This window comes from Microcaecilia unicolor, chromosome 14 (assembly GCF_901765095.1).
Source record: "Microcaecilia unicolor chromosome 14, aMicUni1.1, whole genome shotgun sequence".
In the NCBI taxonomy this organism is placed as follows: Eukaryota; Metazoa; Chordata; class Amphibia; order Gymnophiona; family Siphonopidae; genus Microcaecilia; species Microcaecilia unicolor.
In genome coordinates, this window is record NC_044044.1 from 18,301,833 (window position 1) to 18,321,915 (window position 20,083).

At 45.9% G+C, this 20,083-nt stretch overlaps 1 protein-coding gene across 1 annotated transcript in view; it reads left to right on the plus strand.

Moving 5' to 3' along the window:
- Positions 1–20,083, plus strand: part of PLOD3 (procollagen-lysine,2-oxoglutarate 5-dioxygenase 3) — a 44,252-nt gene that overhangs the window by 12,378 nt on the left and 11,791 nt on the right. Inside the window, exons 3-6 of the mRNA XM_030186426.1 lie at positions 16,621–16,712; positions 17,000–17,136; positions 19,172–19,335; positions 19,555–19,667. Coding sequence (XP_030042286.1) covers positions 16,621–16,712; positions 17,000–17,136; positions 19,172–19,335; positions 19,555–19,667 — 506 coding nt within the window. The remainder of the gene's footprint in view (positions 1–16,620; positions 16,713–16,999; positions 17,137–19,171; positions 19,336–19,554; positions 19,668–20,083) is intronic.

Below are 20,083 nucleotides of genomic sequence, written 5' to 3' on the forward strand. Positions count from 1 at the left end.
GGCCTGTTCTTAAAATTCTTCAGTGATGGAGATTAACATTAACAACACAACTTATATTCTGCTATATACTTTGTGGTTCAATGCAGATCACATTATAATAAACCTGGACATTTCCAGGCAATACATGATTTATCCACATAAACCTATGCAATTCCTATCTTTAACTGGCAGATATATAAACCGCTACCTTAATCAGAAGCATTCCAAATGTTTTTGCTGCATAAATAGGTTTTAACTTGTTTTCAAAAAGAAAAGTAACTGGGCTTCAGGGACTCATCCCAGTACTCGGGTTCCTTCATACCCAGAAAGTTGGTTTTAATGCCTCACTTCTGTTCCACCCCCGTGTAATTTAAGTGCTGCGTTACTTGTCATTTCTAAGATTGGGGGTGGTGAGTGGGGTATTCCCTTTCCTTAGAATAATCCCTATTCATGCATGAGAAGAGTATCGCATTGCCCCCCTCTTCTTCCACACATCCGCCCTGCCCAGTTTCCTTTATTTTTGTTACTCATCTTTGAACTATCCCACTTGTAAGCCTTTGCCTGGAGCAGAGGTGGGCAGTCCTTTACAGAGGTTCAGGTGGTGGAGTACGTGGCTGCTGCTGTCCCATCCCTGAGAGAAGGAGTGAGGGGGGGGGGGGCTGAATACTTGGAGTCTTTCCACCTCTCACAATGATAGCAACACTGAACAATCCCTGGTCTGTTAGCAGGGGCCCAGAGGTATTTGCTGTTTTTCACATTCCCCACTTCTAAACTGGGTCTCTGCTTGAGCAGGGAGAACCTGCTTCACCGGTGAGGTGGGCGTTCGGTCTGCTGCTGCACAGATAAGAGATGTTTTACTTGGCTCTGGTGGGAAGGGAACATCAATTCAGTATTTGACCTGAATCTGGCTGTTGGGTCGTTCTGCTCATCTTGTCCCTTTGTGTTCCAAATTTTTTTTTTTTTTTTTTGGGGGGGGGGGGGGGGGGGGGGGGAAGAGAGGAGAGAGAGCAAAGACTGTAAAAAAAAAAACCCTGACAAGAAAGGGGAGAATGGAAGGAGGTGAGCAAGGGCTGAGTGTTTCCGCATGAGTTGGCAGGGCATGCATTCCAGTATTCCTGCCCTGTGGGGGTGTATTTTTAGCCAGGTACAGGGAGTTGAGCTAAGAGCACCAGACACTGCCACTGCTGAGCAGACTTCATTTAGGTCAAGAATCCCATGGGCTCTGCTCATGCCATTAGTGCTTTCTAGCGGGTATGTGTGTGTGCAAATATATAGATGTATTTATTGAAGAATTCAGCCAAGGTGATGCACAACAAGAATAAATCGAATATAGGCCAGAGACGATTACAGCAGTAAAATGATTCAAATAACAGTACGTATGACATAAGGCCCTGTTTACTAAGGTGCACTAAAAATTAGCTGCTCTAAACACTAGACACCCATAGGAATATATGGGTGTCTTTAGCGTTTGGCACGTGCTAAAAATGCTAGCGAGTCCTTAGCTCTACTTAGTAAATAAGGCCCTTAGTATGTTACATATGTCAACACAGTGCATAGTAAAATAATAGCAGAAGGGATCCCCAGAAGCTTAGCCGGTGGTGGGGAGGCAGGGGCTGGTGGTTGGGAGGTGGGGATAGTGCTGGGCAGACTTATACGGTCTGTGCCAGAGCGCGTGGTTGGGAGGCAGGGATAGTGCCAGAGCCGGTGGTGGGAGGGAGGCGGGGATAGTGCTGGGCAGACTTATACGGTCTGTGCCAGAGCCGGTGGTGGGAGGCGGGGCTGTTGGGAGGCGGGGATAGTGCTGGGCAGACTTGTATGGTCTGTCCCAGAGCTGGTGGTGGGAGGCGGGGATAGTGCTGGGCAGACTTATACGGTCTGTGCCCTGAAAGACAGGTACAAATCAAGGTAGGGTATACACAAGAAGTAGCACATATGAGTTTATCTTGTTGGGCAGACTGGGTGGACCGTGCAGGTCTTTTTCTGCTGTCATCTACTATGTTACTATGTAAGGACAGATAAGAGCATAAGAGTAGTCATACTGGTCAGACCAATGCTCCATCTAGCCCAGCATCCTGTTTTCCAAACAGTGGCCAAGCCAGGTCACAAGTACCTGGCAGAAACCCGAATCGTGGCAACATTCCATTTAGAACCCCAAAGAATAGTAAGATTCTGGAATCCTAAAGAGTGACAAGATCCATGCAGAATCTCAAAGAGTAGCAACATTCCATGTAGAACCCCAAAGAACAACAAGATTCCATGCAGAATCTCAAAGAGTAGCAACATTCCACGTAGAACCCCAAAGAACAGCAAGATTCTGGAATCCTAAAGAGTGACAAGATTCCATGCAAGATTCGTAACCACTCGCCTCCACCTACCCTCCTCTCCTCCTTCCTGTACACATTAATTGATTTGATTTGCTTACTTTATTTTTTTGTCTATTAGATTGTAAGCTCTTTGAGCAGGGACTGTCTTTCTTCTATGCATAGTAGTAGTAGTAGTAATCTCAAGGAGTATCAACATTCCATGTAGAACCCCAAAGAATAGCAAGAGTCTGGAATCCTAAAGAGTGACAAGATTCCATGCAAGATTCGTAACCACTCGCCTCCACCTACCCTCCTCTCCTCCTTCCTGTACACATTAATTGATTTGATTTGCTTACTTTATTTTTTGTCTATTAGATTGTAAGCTCTTGAGCAGGGACTGTCTTTCTTCTATGCATAGTAGTAGTAGTAGTAATCTCAAGGAGTATCAACATTCCATGTAGAACCCCAAGAATAGCAAGAGTCTGGAATCCTAAAGAGTGACAGATTCCATGCAGAATCTCAAAGAGTAGCAACATTCCACGTAGAACCCCAAAGAACAGCAAGATTCCGTGCAGAATCTGAGTAGCAACACTCCATACCACAAACCCCAGGGCAAGCAGTTGCTTCCCATGTCTGTCTCAATAGTAGTCTATGGACTTGTCCTCCAGGAATTTTGTCCAAACCATTTTTAAACCCAGATAACACTAATCACTGTTACCTGTTGTGAGCTTTGTTGGGACAACAGGCTAAATATAGAAATAAATAAAATAACATGGGATGGGGCTCCGGATGGGAGTCACAAAACCTAAATTTGGGGTCATGACCCAGTTGAGCTGTCCATAGGTGAATCATTATTCTGCACCTCCATGAGGGTGTCAGTTTTAGTTGACCTCTATCATGGGTCACAGCCACAAAAGATTGAGAAGCCCTAGATTGTAAGCTCTATTGAGCAGGGACTGTCTCTCTGTCAGGTGTTTAGCACTTGCGTGCGTCTGGTAGCGCTATACAAATGCTGATAATAATGATAATGTAAACCCAGACAAGGTGCATGAAAATGATCTCAGCTAGAGTAGGGGTTGGTAAGCAAGTGCTGCTACAGTACGTGCAGTTGTGTGTGTGACTAGCTGCAATGAGCAAGGACTTTGTACATAAGTACATAAGTACTGCCATACTGGGAAAAGACCAAGGGTCCATCGAGCCCAGCATCCTGTCCACGACAGCGGCCAATCCAGACCAAGGGCACCTGGCCAGCTTCCCAAACGTACAAACATTCTATACATGTTATTCCTGGAATTGTGGATGTTTCCCAAGTCCGTTTAGTAGCGGTTGATGGACTTGTCCTTTAGGAAACCGTCCAACCCCTTTTTAAACTCTGCCAAGCTAACCGCCTTCACCACTTTAGTATACATTTTTATTAATACACTAGTCACTTTTATTTTTGTTACATTTGTATCCCACATTTTCCCACCTATTTGCAGGCTCAATGTGGCTTACATAGTACCGTAGAGGCGTTCGCCAAGTCCGGTAGGGGACAAGTACAAAAGATGTTATGGTGGAATAGGGAAGATAAGCTTTGGGCACGCGGGGTTAGAGGTAAGGAGGGTTTGATAATGTCCAGTGTGATCTTTGGTAGTGAAGTGTATTATACTGCAAAAACCATGTCCTGAGCCTTCAGGGTGTTTGATCATTAACTTTGTTTTCTTAGCGTGTCGTTTTGGTATCCCACCTGATTGGCTTTTAAATAAAATAATATAAAACAAAGGGACCCTTTTACCGCTGGAGTAAAATGGCCAAAATTCCTATTTCCAGTATTAATGGCCTTGCACTAATTTTTCCATTAGCATGTGACCATTAAAACAGCTCAGCGCATGAGCCCTTAATGCTACCCCTTATGTAGGTGGTAAGGGCTCACGCACCAACTAGTTAGCATGCAACAATGTAGTTGAGGAGTGGCCTAGTGGTTAGGGTGGTGGACTTTGGTCCTGAGGAACTGAGTTCGATTCCCACTTCAGGCACAGGCAGCTCCTTCTGACTCTGGCCAAGTCACTTAACCCTCCATTGCCCCATGTAAGCCGCATTGAGCCTGCCATGAGTGGGAAAGCGTGGGGTACAAATGTAACAAAAAAAAATTTGCACAGAACACACCCACTCTTCCCCAGATACGCCCCCTGCACCGAAAAATTAAATGTTGTTTTAGCGGGTGCAAATGGGGAAAATTTATCGCAGGATGCCACAGCATTCGCCCTTTCCTTTCTGAGCACACTACCAGAACCCGCATCCACACTCTTTTCACCCCTCGCTTAGACTATTGCAACTTGCTTCTCACAGGTCTCCCACTTAACCATCTCTCTCCTCTTCAATCTGTTCAAAATTCTGCTGCACGACTAATATTCTGCCAGTGTCGTTATGCTCATATTAGCCCTCTCCTCAAGTCACTTCACTGGCTTCCTATCCGTTTCCACATACAGTTCAAACTCCTCTTATTGACCTATAAGTGCATTCACTCTGCAGCTCCTCAGTACCTCTCCACTCTCATCTCTCCCTACATTCCGCCCCGGGAACTCTGTTCACTGGGTAAATCTCTCTTATCTGTATCCTTCTCCTCCACCGCTAACTCCAGACTCTGTTCCTTTTATCTTGCTGCACCATATGCCTGGAATAGACTTCCTGAGCCGGTAGGTCAAGCTCCATCTCTGGCCGTCTTCAGATCTAGGCTAAAAGCCCACCTTTTTGATGCTGCTTTTAGCTCCTAACCCTTACTCACTTGTTCAGTCACCTTATTTTTATCATCCCCACCTCAGTAATTCCCTTATCTCTTATTTGTACTGTTTGTCTGTCCTAATTAGAATGTCGAGCAGGGACTGTCTCTTCATGTTCAAGTGTACAGCGCTGCGTACGTCTAGTAGCGCTATTGAAATTAGTAGTAGTGTGCCATTTTTCTGTAGTAAGCATGTGCTGGGTCCCAAAAAGGGTCACAAGACATCAAGGGGGCCCTTTACTAGGGCCCGGTAGGCCTAATGCAGGCCTACCATGCGCTAAAAGGGCATTATCGCTGAATGCGCTGAGGCACTCACTGTAGTTTCTCACTCAGCATGTTCTAATCAGACACTGGAAAATATTTTTTATTTTCCAGCACGGGAGGCGTGCCCAGGGGCGGAGAGGAGCGCATACCTTCGCTAATCGGATAGTGCGGGCACACTGTCATGCGTTACTTAATTAGCGCGGGAGTGGCACGGAAGCCCTTACCGCCTCGATAGATGGTGGTAATGGCCACGTGGCCAGTACAAGAAAATATGACAAGGTGGCCATTTTACTGCCGCACTTAGTGGCTGAAATGTACGGAAAACCCACGCGCTGACACCAGCACAATCCAGTTTTCAGCGCAGCTTGCTAAAAGGACCCCCAATTTTTCACGCATGTGTAAAATGTGTTTTGGAATTGTCGAGCGTCTTTGTAAGAAAAAGTAGGCAGGTGATGTAGCCGTGCGTCTGCTTTTATCAGCTGCACGAATGCGCTGTTTTTCCACGGTTGTGGGGAGGGACTGTGTGTACGTGATTAATGCCTCGTTTCCCCTCTCATTTATGACAGGCCTTTAAGGTAGTGATGTGAATTTAATGCTGATCATTGCGCTTTTATAATTCAGAATCTTGTTTGCGACAGTGTGAGCATGTACTGCTGTTGCCCATTTTGTTCTGAAACGCTGCTTGTGCCATCTCGCACGTTCCCCGGTGAACAGTTGTCACCAGATTGTGCTCCTCCTGAGATCCGCTCCTGTGGGCTTCCTCTGTTTCCTGCCTCGTCTCCTTCCGTTCCCCGAGCTCCTTACCCTAAGATGAGCCTCTTCCATTTGCTGTCTGTGAATGCATATTTACTTCTTCATTTAATGAGCGCAGCAGCTGTTTGACATTATGGCAAAGAAATACTTGGACTGATTTACCTTTCCTTTTGCAGTTCTCTGGTGATTCTATTCAGCTATTTTCTCCTCTGTATATTGTACGTAATGCGTTGTAAATTAACCCATCTGAAATAGTTCCTGTGAGCTGTCTCTGTTTAAAAGAATTGAGTCCTGTGAGTGCTCTGTTGTGTGTAAAGAACTTGTAAAAAGTTTTCACACACCGGGGGGGGGGGGGGGGACCTTAATTTATTTTGATTTTGCTTTTGCTTTGACCTTTTTCAGTAGTAGCTCAAGGTGAGTTGAGTTGAATTCAGGTACACTGGGTATTTCTCTGTCCCTGGAGGGCTCAAAGTTTGTACCTGAGGCAGTGGAGGGTTAAGTGACTTGCCCAAGATCACAAGGAGCAGCAGTGGGATTTGAACCGGCCACCTCTGGATTGCAAGACCGGTGCTCTAACCACTAGGCCACTCCTCCACTCAAGAATCTTGCTATTCTTTGGGGTTCTACATGGAATGTCGCTACTCTTTGAGATTCTGCATGGAATCTTGTCACTCTTTAAGATTCCAGAATCTTATTTATTTAGATTTTGCTCACAGTAGCTCAAGGTGAGTTACATTCAGGTACTCTGGATATTTCTCTGTCCCAGGAGGGCTCACAATCTAAGTTTGTACCTGAGGCAATGGAGGGTTAAGTGACTTGCCCAAGATGACAAGGAGCAGCAGCGGGATTTCAACCGGCCACCTCTGGATTGCAAGACCGGTGCTCTAACCACTAGGCCACTCCTCCACTCCAGAATCTTGCTATTCTTTGGGGTTCTACATGGAATGTCGCTACTCTTTGAGATTCTGCATGGAATCTTGTCACTCTTTAAGAGTCCAGAATCTTATTTATTTAGATTTTGCTCACACCTTTTTCAGTAGTAGCTCAAGGTGAGTTACATTCAGGTACTCTGGATATTTCTCTGTCCCTGGAGGGCTCAAAGTTTGTACCTGAGGCAATGGAGGGTTAAGTGACTTGCCTAAGATCACAAGGAGCAGCAGATTTTGATACAGACCCGCTGTTTTGAGCCTTTTAGGCAGATATCTGTGAAGATATCTGCTTCCAGTCTTTTTACATCTTTAGCCAGATACGGCCTCCAAAACTCAACACAATACTCCAAATGGGGCCTCACCAATGACTTGTACAGGGGCATCAACACCTCCTTTCTTCTGCTGGTTTTGCCCCTCTCTACGCAGCCTAGCATCCTTCTGGCCACGGCCGTCGCATTGTTTCTTCACCTTTAGATCCTCAGACACCAACACCCCAAGGTCTTTTTGTTAATCAATGACAGTTCTGTAACTGTGTTTATATTCAATATATTTGTAGATAGGTTATGGATAATGGGTCACATAATCAATAGGTCATGGGTCAGTGCTACAATGGGCCAAACAGTTCATGGGTCAGCTTGCATGACCCATTGTTTGCTCTGCCTTACAGATGCTAGGCATCTGGCATTTTTTCAGCAGTGACTTCCTTCTTGCCACCCTCCCTCCATACAGGCCGTGTTTGTGGGGTAATCTGGAAGCTTTTGAAATAATCAACATTTTCTTCAGTCTTAACCAGAGTCTTTTGCAGTTACCTTTAAAACAGAGGTGAGCAACCTGCAGCAAATGTAGCTCATCGTTGAAATATACAAAGAAAAAAATGCAATTTTAACTATTTGTGGTGGTTTTTAAATTCACAAATACTTTCAGAATAGCCACATCATTTTTAGTTAAATTTTTACTTATCAGGGAGCGACTGTGGAGCGCAGTATTTCTGATTCCAGCATTTACAATAACGTTGCAACCCTTCAGGGAGCCACCTGTGTTTTAAAGTAACCTTAGGCGTCTGATCTTCAGCCGTTTCCTTGAACCCACGGCCACTGGTTTTGGAACGGTGGCCTGATTGAGGCAGTGTCTCTGTGATGCTGAACAATTTCCACTTTTACAACAGTGAACCTGACAAGTGTCCCGAGGGATATTAAAATGCACACTGAAAGTTTTCTGATAGCCTTCCCCAGTGTGTACCTTTGGGAATAACTTTATCCTGAATTCTTTTCCTACCGTAATGCAATTTTAGACCCTCGCGTCACTTCGTATGACAGAAACAGCCTGATTCTTCATCCAGGGATATTCAAAGAGCTCTGCAGCTATGATTGGACACAACTAGCAGGATTCAAGGAAAGGCAAGTGGAGGAGTGGCCTAGCGGTTAGGGTGGTGGACTTTGGTCCTGAGGAACTGAGTTCGATTCCCACTTCAGGCACAGGCAGCTCCTTGTGACTCTGGGCAAGTCACTTAACCCTCCATTGACCCATATAAGCCGCATTGAGCCTGCCATGAGTGGGAAAGCGCGGGGTACAAATGTAACAACAACAACAACAAAAAAAAACAACTTACAGGCCTTGCTAAGGCAGTTTTTAGAAACTGAGGTAATTTGGGTTTGCTATGACAAAGGCCTGAAAACTTTTGCAATTTTGAACATTTCCATAATTGTTCGTTCATGTTCAAGTTATTGATTTTTCTGCTCTTCACAAGACGACCTAGCAAATTTTAAAATGCAGTACACATTTTGTGCATAATTTAAAGCCAATTCAATGTTATTCGTAGCTTAAAACCAGTAAAATTATAAAGTACCTGACAGTAAAACTGTCCGCCCTGTTACTCATCCAGTTTCCTAAAATATAATTTGTCTGTTTACTGAAAAGGGACATTTGTTCCAAATAAAGGTCCTTTCTTCAGCTGATGTCAACCTAATTACAGACAGTGCTGGTAATTCTATATAACCCTGCTGTAAGGAACGTATAAGCCGGTGTGTCCTGGTACCTCTTCAGTCGATTAGCCACATGTTCCAGCGTACAGGGAGCCAGTGTAATTCTTTCAAACTAGAAGTAACTGGTTCCCCTTTGTTTTTTTGTATATGTGACATAGTAACATAGTAGATGACGGCAGAAAAAGACCTGCATGGTCCATCCAGTCTGCACAACAAGATACTCATATGTGTATACCTTACCTTGATTTGTACCTGCCTTTTTCAGGGCACAGACCGTATATGTCTGCCCAGCACTATCCCCGCCTCCCAACCACCAGCCCCGCCTCCCATCACTGGCTCTGGCACAGCCTGTACAAGTCTGCCCAGCAGTATTTCCCGCCTCCCAACCACCAGTCCCGCCTCCCATCACCGGTTCTGGCACAGACCGCATAAGTCTGCCCAGCACTATCCCCACCTCCCAACCACCAGTCCCGCCTCCCATCACTGGCTCTGGTACAGACCGTACAAGTCTGCCCAGCAGTATTTCCCGCCTCCCAACCACCAGCCCCGCCTCCCACCACCGGTTCTGGCACAGACCGTATAAGTCTGCCCTCCACTATCCTCGCCTCCCAACCACCAACCTCTCTTCCCCCACCTGCTCCGCCACCCATGTGTAGTTCTTAAGATGTACAACGCATACACAGTGAATGTAAACTATTAAAAAGAAATAGTTTCACTTTGCTGGGGATGAAAGAACTTAAAAGAATATATATATATTGTATGTTAAAAGTTAGGAGGAAAGCGACCTCAGAAATCTGCGGTGGAAGTTTGCGTTTCTTTCAAGCAAATCCATCCAAACCAATGATAAAGTCATCATTTGTCAAAAAAACCTTCACGCAAAACTCCAAAAATTAGATTGTAGTGGCAGAACAACGTTTCGTACTCATAAAGGGCTAGATTCTATATATGACGCCTGAAAATTCTGCGCAGAAAAAAAAAACATGCTCCTAGGCGTATTAGCTAAAGTATTTCTATTTTATAGAATAGGCTTAAATTTTTCATGCGATATTTATTTATTTTTGTTACATTTGTATCCCACATTTTCCCACCTATTTGTAGGCTCAATGTGGCTTACATAGTGCCGGAGACACGTTTGCAGACTCCGGTGTAAACAAACACAAAGTGATTTGTGGTAAGTTAAAGTTCATGTGGCCCAGCCACACTAGGGAATCATACAACGGAAGAGTTATGATGTCCATTACGTTCTTTAGTTTTGTTGTGTTGCAGAGATCAGGCATTTAAGTTGGGTCGGTAGGGTATGCCTTTTTATTTACTTCTCTTTTATTAATTTTTAACAATCATATACATTTATGAGTGATAATACACTAAAACAAAATCTTACAACAAAGAAATAATACATTCAAAAAAAACTCAATAATATGTTACCTATCGTCCACAAAGATAGGAAAAAATGATCCAAGAAAAAGGAAAAAGGTCTTTATGCTTAATTTAGCAAATTTCACTAATAATAATCAAAACGAGCTGCTTAATTCCTGATTGGGTAACTCCAATCTGTCATACAGTGTTACATATGTGACTAAACTTGTACATTGACTTCTTCTCTGCTCTTTAGGAAATCCTCCAACTGGTTTGGGTCAAAAAATTGATATTGTTTAGATTGGAATTTTATTCTGCATATACAGGGATATCTCAGAAGGAAATCTGCACCGAGTGCTATCACCCTTGATCGTAATAATAAAAACATCCTACGTCTCTTCTGAGTTTCCCTGGACAAGTCAGGAAAAACTCTAACTTTTGAACCCATAAACAGAGAATCCAGGTGTCTCAGGGAAAGTTTGAGCACTGCGTCTCTATCAATTTCCAATGCAAATGTGACCAATAAAGTGGTCCTCTGAGTTATAACCTCAAGAGAAGATTCTAGGAATGTAGTGAGATTCATTGCACCTTGTACAGGTAATTCGTTTGATGTTTTCACATCTGTTTGAATATAATAAGCTCGTGTTATAGGTGGCATTGAACTCTCTAACATTCCCAGAATTTCCATTAAGTATTTTCTAGCCATTTGAATTGGCACAACTAAAGGAGATCTAGGAAAATTTATAAACCGCAAAGTAAGTCTCTTAGAGTGGTTTTCTAAATACTCCAGGCGTCTTAGGGTAGAATTTTTGTCTTTAATTAAAGCTTGTTCCACCAAGTCCAGTCTCTCCATTTTCTCAGACAATTTCTTAGCCTCGGAGGCTTGGAGTTCAAAAGTCTGTATTTGATCTAACACAGTCTCTGAAAGAACTTTAATTGTTTCCATATTTTTCAAGATTAAAGATTGTAGAGCAGATTGGGTCGCAGAAGTTAGGTCCCACAGTGACTCTAATGTCACTACGGCAGGTTTTGCTACAATTCCCACTGAAAAATCCGGAAGAGGAGCCTTTGAAACCTGCTCCAGGGTACTCACATTTTTAAACAAAACGCAAGCTGCTGACATTCCCGCTCCTCGCTGCTCATCGGGTCCAGTTGTCCTCTCAGGCCGGCTCCCTCCCCGTTCTCCATGCATTCCACCTGGGATCATGGCGTCAGGGCTAGCACTCAAAGTTTCTATTCCGGGTTGTGGGGGTGCCGCACGTTCGGCGGGGCTGAGGGAAACCCCGTCTACACTGCCGTCTGGTGTCAACGCGCCAGCTCCGGCAGAGGGAGTAGACGCCGAGGCAGGACCGAAGGAAACTCCGAAATGCTGCAGCGTCGGTTGGTGAAGCTGGGGCGTTCCGCCCGGGACTTGGGGAGCCTCCCGAACTCTTCCTCTCCTCTTCCCCATCATAGACGGGTGAGACGCTTTCACCAAGGTAGGCTGGGGCACTATCGGAGCGCGTCCGGCTAAGCAGCTCTAACCGTCGCCATCTTGGATCTCCCTACATCGGGTATGCCTTTTTAAACAGGTTGGTTTTCAGTGATTTCCAGAAGTTTAGGTGGTTGTGCGTTTTTTTCAAGGCTTTTGGTAGTGTTCCACAGTTGTGTGGGAGGAAGGGAACAGTCCCAAAGGGCACAAATGGAAAGGGGGCCAGTCATCCCTGCAGAGAGGGAGAAAAGGGAGCAGCCCCTGGGGAACAGATTAAAGGGGGGGGGGGAAGAGAGCTGTCCCCCTGAGAAAGTACAGGAAAGGGGAACAGCCTCCCCCAGGACAGGACTGGGAAGAGGGACTACCCCCTCTCCCAAAAGAGAGAAAATAAAAGGAAGCAACCCCCAGGGAAAGGGGTAAGTTGGGGAAAGCAGCTCTCCCCCCAGACAGGGATGAGAGTCAAAGGAGCAAGCCCTCTGGGGAAGTTTGGGGGAGGGGGACTAGGAAAGTGACACTCTTAGCATTTAGCACATGCTAATCATTAGCGTACACTAAAAAACGGTAGTGTGCCTTTTGTAAAAGAACCTGCGATCTTTATTAAATGCTGATGACCCAGACTTGGTCCTGTTTCAGCAGAACCTGCATCAAGGGTCCAACAACCTGGACAGCAGTGCTTCAAACAGTGGTGTAGCTACGTGGGGATTTGGCCCTGGACTTCCGCCGCCAACCCGCCGTTGCCTGCCTTTGCTGGAGAGGGACCCCAACCCCCGCCATCCGAGGTCCTCTTCCCGCATAAGGCTTCCTTCTGTTTCTGATGTTCTGCATGTACAAAGTGCAGTACGTCAGACTCACGGAAGCAAGCCTTTTGCAGGAAGAAGAGGACCTCGGCTGGCGGGGGTTGGGTTAGGGGGTTGGGGTCCCCCGTCAGCAAAGGTAGGCTATGGCGGGAGGGGGGGTCGAGAGGGTTGGCGGCCGGGGGGGGGGGGGGGGGGGGGCTAAAATGTGCCCCCTTACCTCGGGCTCTGGACCCCCATCCCGCCAAAGTCTGGCTACGCCTCTGTCTTCAAAGATCCAGCTTTCAATATCAGATTGACAGTGGACAAACGCTGAGCGCCTCATCACAAATTTAGAAATGCCCATGCGCTGCCCATGACCCCTTTTCAACTATGCGACTTAGAATTTAAGCGCGCCACGCTTAGCGAGTTATGCGTGTAAATCTTAATGCCAATTAGTGCTGATAATTGCATGTTAACATCCAGCTGACAGTGCTGATTAGCTAGTTAACCAATTAAGTTACATCGTTATAGAATATGCTTCGATTTCCGCAAGGAAATTAAGGCGCGATAAAATATATATATAGAATCCCTGGAAAAACTGCCAAAATCAGTTTATAGCACTTTGCCAATACAGTATAATGAAACCAAACACTTATCTTTGAAAAACTTCTGAGCGCGGTTCTGAATGATCACAGCTCGGCAGTGCAGTTCAGCACAGAGGTTTTCTGACCAAGGATGACTTTTTTTTTATTTGTTCAAAAGAAATGTTATTTTATGCATTTGTATCCCACAGTTTCCCACCTATTGGTAGGTTCAATGTGGCTTACGTGCTTCTGGAGTAAATTGGTTACAGATTGCAAAAACAAGGTTTCAGAAGGTACAGAGAAGGGCGATGAAAATGATAAAGGGGATGGGACGACTTCCCTATGAGGAGAGGCTAAAGTTGCTAGTGCTCTGCAGCTTGGAGGAAAGACGGCTGAGGGGGAGATAGGATAGAGGTCTATAAAATGAGTGGAGTGGAACGGGTAGACGTGAAGCATCTCTTTCCAAAAATACTAGGACTAGGGGCATGTGATGAAGCTACAAAGTAGTAAATTTAAAATGAGTCGGAGAAAATATTTATTCACTCAACATGTAATTAAACTCTGGAATTTGTTGCCAGAGAATGTAGTAAAAGCTGTTAGCTTAGCTAAATGATAAATTCCACCACAGATTTTGGAGGTCTTTTTTCTTCTAATATTTAACGTACAATAAAAAATTTTGAGTTCTTTCATCTTCGGCACTGTGAAAATACTCTTGTCTATGGGTCCCTTTTATTTTATTTATTGCATTTATATCCCACATTTTCCCACCTCTTTGCAGGCTCAATGTTGCTTACAATACATCACGAATAGTGGAAATATATAATAAATAGACATTTAGTATTATGGAAGGATCTTGGGTAGACATGATAGTATAACAAGCTAATGTTATAAGACAATACTGGATATATGTGGAGGGGTTCACATTTGTTGATCTTTGTGGTATGCCTTGTTAAAGAGATGGGTCTTCAGTAGTTTGCGGAAGTTAATTAGTTCATCGTTTTTAAGTTGCGCGGCAGCGCGTTCCAGAATTGTGTGCTCAGGTAGGAAAAGGTTGACGCATGCGTTAGTTTGTATTTTAGACCTTTACATTTGGGGAAGTGAAGGTTAAGGAATGTGCGGGATGATTTTTTGGCGTTCCTGGGTGGTAAGTCTATCAGGTCTGACATGTAGGCAGGGGCTTCTCCGGGAATGATTTTGTGACCTAGGGTACATATTTTGAACGTGATGCGTTCTTTAAGTGGGAGCCAGTGTAGCTTTTCTCGTAGGGGTTTTGCACTTTCATATTTTGTTTTACCAAATATGAGTCTAGCTGCAATGTTCTGGGCTGTCTGAAGTTTCTTGATTATTTGCTCTTTGCAGCCAGCGTAGAGTGCGTTTGCAGTAGTCTAGATGGCTAATATTTAACGTACAATAAAATTTTTTGAAAAAAAAGAGTTCTTTCATCCTCGGCACTGTGAAAACACTCTTGTCTATGTGCCTCTTTTACAAAGCAGCGGTAAGCCCAATGCGAGGTTACCGCTTGCTAAACAGGAAGTACAGTCGAGCTACCGCAGCAGCCCGGTATGACCCATCCCCAGCGCACAGTCATATCTGGCGCTACAAAAATGTATTTTTGTAGTGCCAGGGTGTACCCGGATGTAATCGGGCAGTGCTGCGCACCTCAATGGGTTGCGGTAAGGCTTTGACTGCACGGTAAGTGCTTTACTTGCCACACGGCCATTTCCTTTAGAAAAGAAAGACTAACCTCTTACCATCTGCGGTAAAAGGGGGCCTCTGCATGTCAAAAACATGCACCGATGGCAACACAAGCCCCCTTTTGCTGTAGCTTGGTAAAAGTGGCCTGTCTGTGTTGTACTAGTTCACGTTTGAGTGAATGCAATCCAAGTGGGGTGCTTAAAAGCAAGTTCCATAAGATGCACCACTGTAATTTGGATTATTTTGAGACAAGTGACATCCACAACAAAGAAAATGTTCCACTCACACGCGTGAAACAGTTCTTCCGGAGGGAAACATTTTGCAACCAGATACAATCAATGGTACTAAGCCATGTAGACTACTGCAATGGAATTATGCGGGATGCAAAAAAAAAAAACCTCAGTTTGTTTTTTGCAAACCCCGCCAGCTGAGGTCCTCTTCCTTCATTGTGTTTCTGAGTCTGACTTCCTCAGACTCACAGAAACAGAACGAAGCCCTGCAGATCGCAAGGCTTCATTCTGTTTCTGTGAGTCTGAGGACGTCAGACTCAGAAACAGAACGAAGGAAGAAGAGGACCTCGACTGGTGGGGGTTGGGGTCCCCCGCCAGCAAAGGTAGCAGATGGCGCAGGCAGGTTGATGGGAGGGGGGTCGAAAGAGTCGGCAGGGGGGGGTCCAGGGCCAAATCTACGGGGGCCTCTGGCCCCGTGCCCCAGTGGCCCCACATAGCTACGCTTCTGCTGCGTGGGAATCTTTAGCCGGCTGCATAAACCCAGATACTCCATGCCAGGTGGTGACCGGGCACCGGGAACAATGCTATCTGCAGCTCAAAGTACGTTTGCTGCCAGCACCTGAATGTCTACTCCAACGTATAAACAGTGCCCTCTTTCATAGCATAGTCACCGGAGCGAAACGTAAAACAATTCTTCTGTTCTCACGGCATCTTATTCAATTTAGGGCATCACCAAAAGCTTGCTGACGAAAAGGTCTCTGTTGAAAAATGTTTGCAGCCTTTTTTAATTGATCTCGGCAGCAAGACTTTTATCTTTGGTAAATCAAAATTTGAATCTGCCAGGCCCCTTCGTGAAAAATTTACACTGGCTCCCCATCAAGGAACGTATTGCCTTTAAGGTTTGCACCTTGGTTCGTAGGATTGTTTACGGAGATGTTCCAGGATACATGTTAAATTTAATAGATTTACCACCTAGAAACAGTTCTGGGTTTTCCCGGTCCTATTTAAACTTACATTACCCAGACTTATTAAAGCACCAAAAAATAAACTTACATTACCCAGACTTATTAAAGCACCAAAAAAAGAGTACCCTGACACAGGCTGTGTTTCCGCAGACGCCTGCCTTAGAGGTCATTATGCACAACTTAGGACACTGAGACCACTAAGAGCAGTGTCTGGTGAAGACAAAAGCAGCAGCCTCCACAGCACTGCTGTTTGGACAGTAACACACTGTGGAGAATTCACGGCTCTGTCCTGCTCTGGCTTGCCTTGTGTTCTGTCCCACTGGGTGACTGAATAGAGCCTCTTTAATGCTCGCAACAGAGAGAGAGGCAAACAGTGAATGTCAGAAGGCTCATATTCTATCCCTGCACTTCCTTGGCTGAGGCGGCTCTGTGCCGCTCTTTGATCGGCTCAGGACTTGTTTGTATAAATGTTCGGTATAGTACAGGGTCTCTTATCTGTTGCCCAATAAGCTGTTGGTGGTCCAGGAGATTGCTCTGCAGTTCTTGCTCTTCAAGGGTTTTTTCTTGCCCTGCAGATAAATTATTGGTGATCACAGTTGCTACCGAGGAGACAGAGGGATATAAGCGATTCCTGCAGTCCGCCAGGTACTTCAACTACACTGTCAAGGTATGTGACCTTTTATCTGTGTACAGCTCTCTCTCTTTCTCTCTTTTGGGCTCAGTCCTGTAAAAGTCCTTTGGTAGAAGTGGGTGGTGGCACTTGAGCTGATCCTTCTCCAGCAGAAGGCAACATGCCCCCTCTCTATCTTTCACTGAAATGAAACCCAGTCCTGGGCCTTGGTCGATTATCATTGGGAAGGAGTAATCCTTCAGGTATCGGTGTGGGGCAGGTTGTCTGTGGCACAGTTTCTGGAAGCGATCAATCAGATGCTAACGCCTTCCCTTCTTTGGCAGACCCTGGGCCTAGGACAGCAGTGGAAAGGAGGGGATGTGGCCCGCACTGTGGGTGGAGGGCAGAAGGTGCGATGGCTGAAAAAGGAACTGAAGAAATACGCCGACCAGGAGGACCTCATTCTCATGTTTGTTGACAGGTGAGCCCTTCTCCCCCTCATAGTAATCCCACCTGCCCAGGCTGTTTGGGTTTTAACACAGTCAGATGCCTCCCCAGTTGTTGTAGCTGAGAGAGAGAGATCTGCAGGTCGCTGAGGAGGCCGGTGTTCCACCTCATCCCGGGGGAATAAAGCTGCCAGAGATACCAGTCACTGAAAACCACTAGGGCAGTGGTTCCCAAACCCTGGTCCTGGAGGTACCCCAGCCAGACAGGTTTTCAGGATACCCACCATGAATATTCATGAGAGAGATTTGCATACACTGCCTTCGCTGCATGCAGATATATATCATGAATATTCATTGTGGATATCCTGAAAACCTGATGAGATGGGGTTCTTCCAGGAACCCACCCCCCCCCCCTCGTTTCTTTCTTCCTGGGCTTGACGATTTTCTTCCTGTTGCTTTCGGCTTTCAGCACAATCAAAACCTACCTCTACTTTGTCTATGGAGTCCCAAGTCTTTTATTAGGATTTATTTACAGCCTTTTTGAAGAAAATTCCCCCCCCCCCCTCCCAGTGTCGCTTATCTATCGGTGATGGCTGTTCATTGAGCTGCCTCTAGTCCCTTCTTCCAAGGCTACGAGTGCATCCTCCAGAGCTGCTGATCCAGGAATCAAAGGCTGGTCTTGTACATGACAGTGTCTCGCAGTGCCCCCCCCCCCCCCCTTCCACGTGGGCCCAGCCCAGAGATAGCTGTTGAGAAACGTATCCCTCAGTTTGGTTTTCAGACATGTTTGCTACTGAAACTGTATAAACAGGACCTGTCCTTGGTCACTCTTTCTTCCCTGTCATATTCGGGGGAAACTTTTATGGCCTGACAGTTTGTTGCCAAAGGAATGCGTGAAGGGGGAAATGCAATTCTTTCTAAAGTAGTTGAAAAAAGGCCCATTTTGGTATGAAATGAAACGGTCGCGAGCAAGGTTATTCCGTGCTCTCCCCCTCTGTCCCCTCCAAGTCCCACGGCCCCCTTTCTTCCCTTCCGATTTCCAGGCCCTCCTTCCCTCTGTCCCTCCCCCGAGTTCCAGTCCCCCCCTCCTCTCTGTCTCACAGACACCTCCTTGCGATGCCTCCACGCCCTCCCCTCCCCCGTGTTACCAGGGTCCCGGCGGCAGCAGTGAAGAGCACACGTCCTTGCGATGCCTCCACGCCCGGCCCAGCCCTCCCCTCCCCCATCTTACCGGGGTCCCGGCGGCAGCAGTGAAGAGCCTCGTGAGTCTGCTGCCTTCCCTTCTCTTCGCTCTCAGCTCTGACTCAGAGCTGAGAGAGAAGGGAAGGCAGCAGACTCGCGAGGCTCTTCACTGCTGCCACCGGGACCCCAGTAAGAGGGGGGGAGGGGAGGGTAGCAGAGGGGGGTTGCCGATTTTGGAGGGAGGCCACATGACGTGCACTTAGGAACGTCTCTGCCCACTCCCGCCGTTCTTCAACGCGCGTCTCTCACTGGGATCATAACCCACGCTGACGTCAGGCAAGCAGGGCTCTACTGCCGGCCAGTGATGTCAGCAGGTGGTTACGATCCCAGTGAGACACTTTGGAACGTTCACATAGTAAATTATTGTATTAGATGTATTTATTTGTTTGTTATATTTGTATCCCACATTTTCCCACTGATTTGTAGGCTCAATGTGGCTTACATAGTACCGGAGAGGCCTTTGCAGACTCTCTCTGATCTGATCACAGATGATGTCTTGCTGCTCTTTCCCTGAGGATTAGTCTTTTTTTTTTTTCCTGCGCATTCGTTGGTGGGAAGTTTTTTTTTTCCCTCTCTGTTCTGGGAAATGTGAATCCTTCTGACTTTAGGATTCTGCACAGTAGAGACATTTTCTAATGTCCCCTCCCCCCCTCTCTCTACGTTTAATCCATCTCCTCCCTCACTCTCTCACTTTTTCCATCCTATGTTACATATTCTCTCTTTCTGGTAGGAGGTGTTTTGATTTCTGACCAACTGGGGGAAGGGAATGGTATGTTCTACTACCCTCCACTTCCTGTTTAACAGCTGCTCTGACTCTCTCCCCTCCAGCTATGATGTGCTTTTGGCCGGCAGCCCCATCGAGCTAATCTGGAAGTTTCAGCAGCTGAAGAGCAAGGTAGTATTCTCTGCCGAGAGCTTCTGCTGGCCTGAGTGGTCCTTAGCTGAGAGATACCCACCTGTTAGCTCTGGCAAGCGCTTCCTAAACTCTGGAGGTAACGTTTCTGTCCTCTACTCCTGCCTGTCTGTCCGTCTTCTACAGTTCCTGTTTGCTGGCTGTTGCCCTGACCTTCACTCCGCCCCACTCCACTTGTATCCCCACGCCTTTCTTCCTGTGATTCCCCCCCCCCCCTCCTTTTCATTAATATATCTGTGCTCTCTGTGTATTATGGTTCTCGCCCCTGTGGCTCGCTTTCACTTTACACTTTGTTTAGGTTTCATTGGGTACGCCCCGTCCGTGAACAAGATCGTTCAGCTGTGGAAGTATAAAGATAATGACGACGACCAGCTCTTCTATACCCACGTTTACCTGGACACAGGACTGAGAGTGAGTCAGGAAGTGGAGCAGCTTGCTTTTTTTTTTTGTAATGTTTTTATTAAATTTCAAAAATACAGCAACACAAAAACTGTGCAACAAGATAAAACACACACAGTACAATACACAAAGCCAAGTTCAAGTCATAAAATTAGTCCTTAGCGGAGAGAAAAAGGTCTAAAGATTTCCATTTCTGAATAGCAGTTTTAGGACCAAACATGGAAATGACTGTAGATTGCTCATACTTTTTGTATAGCAGAACCCAATTCCACCAGACCACCGCATTTACGTGGGAATTATCTTTCCAGTGCAAAATGATCAGTTTCAGTGCAACTACTACTACAACAAATCATTTCTATAGCGCTACCAGTCTTACGCAGCGCTTCACAATTGAACATGAAGAAAAGACAGTCCCTGCTCAAAAGAGC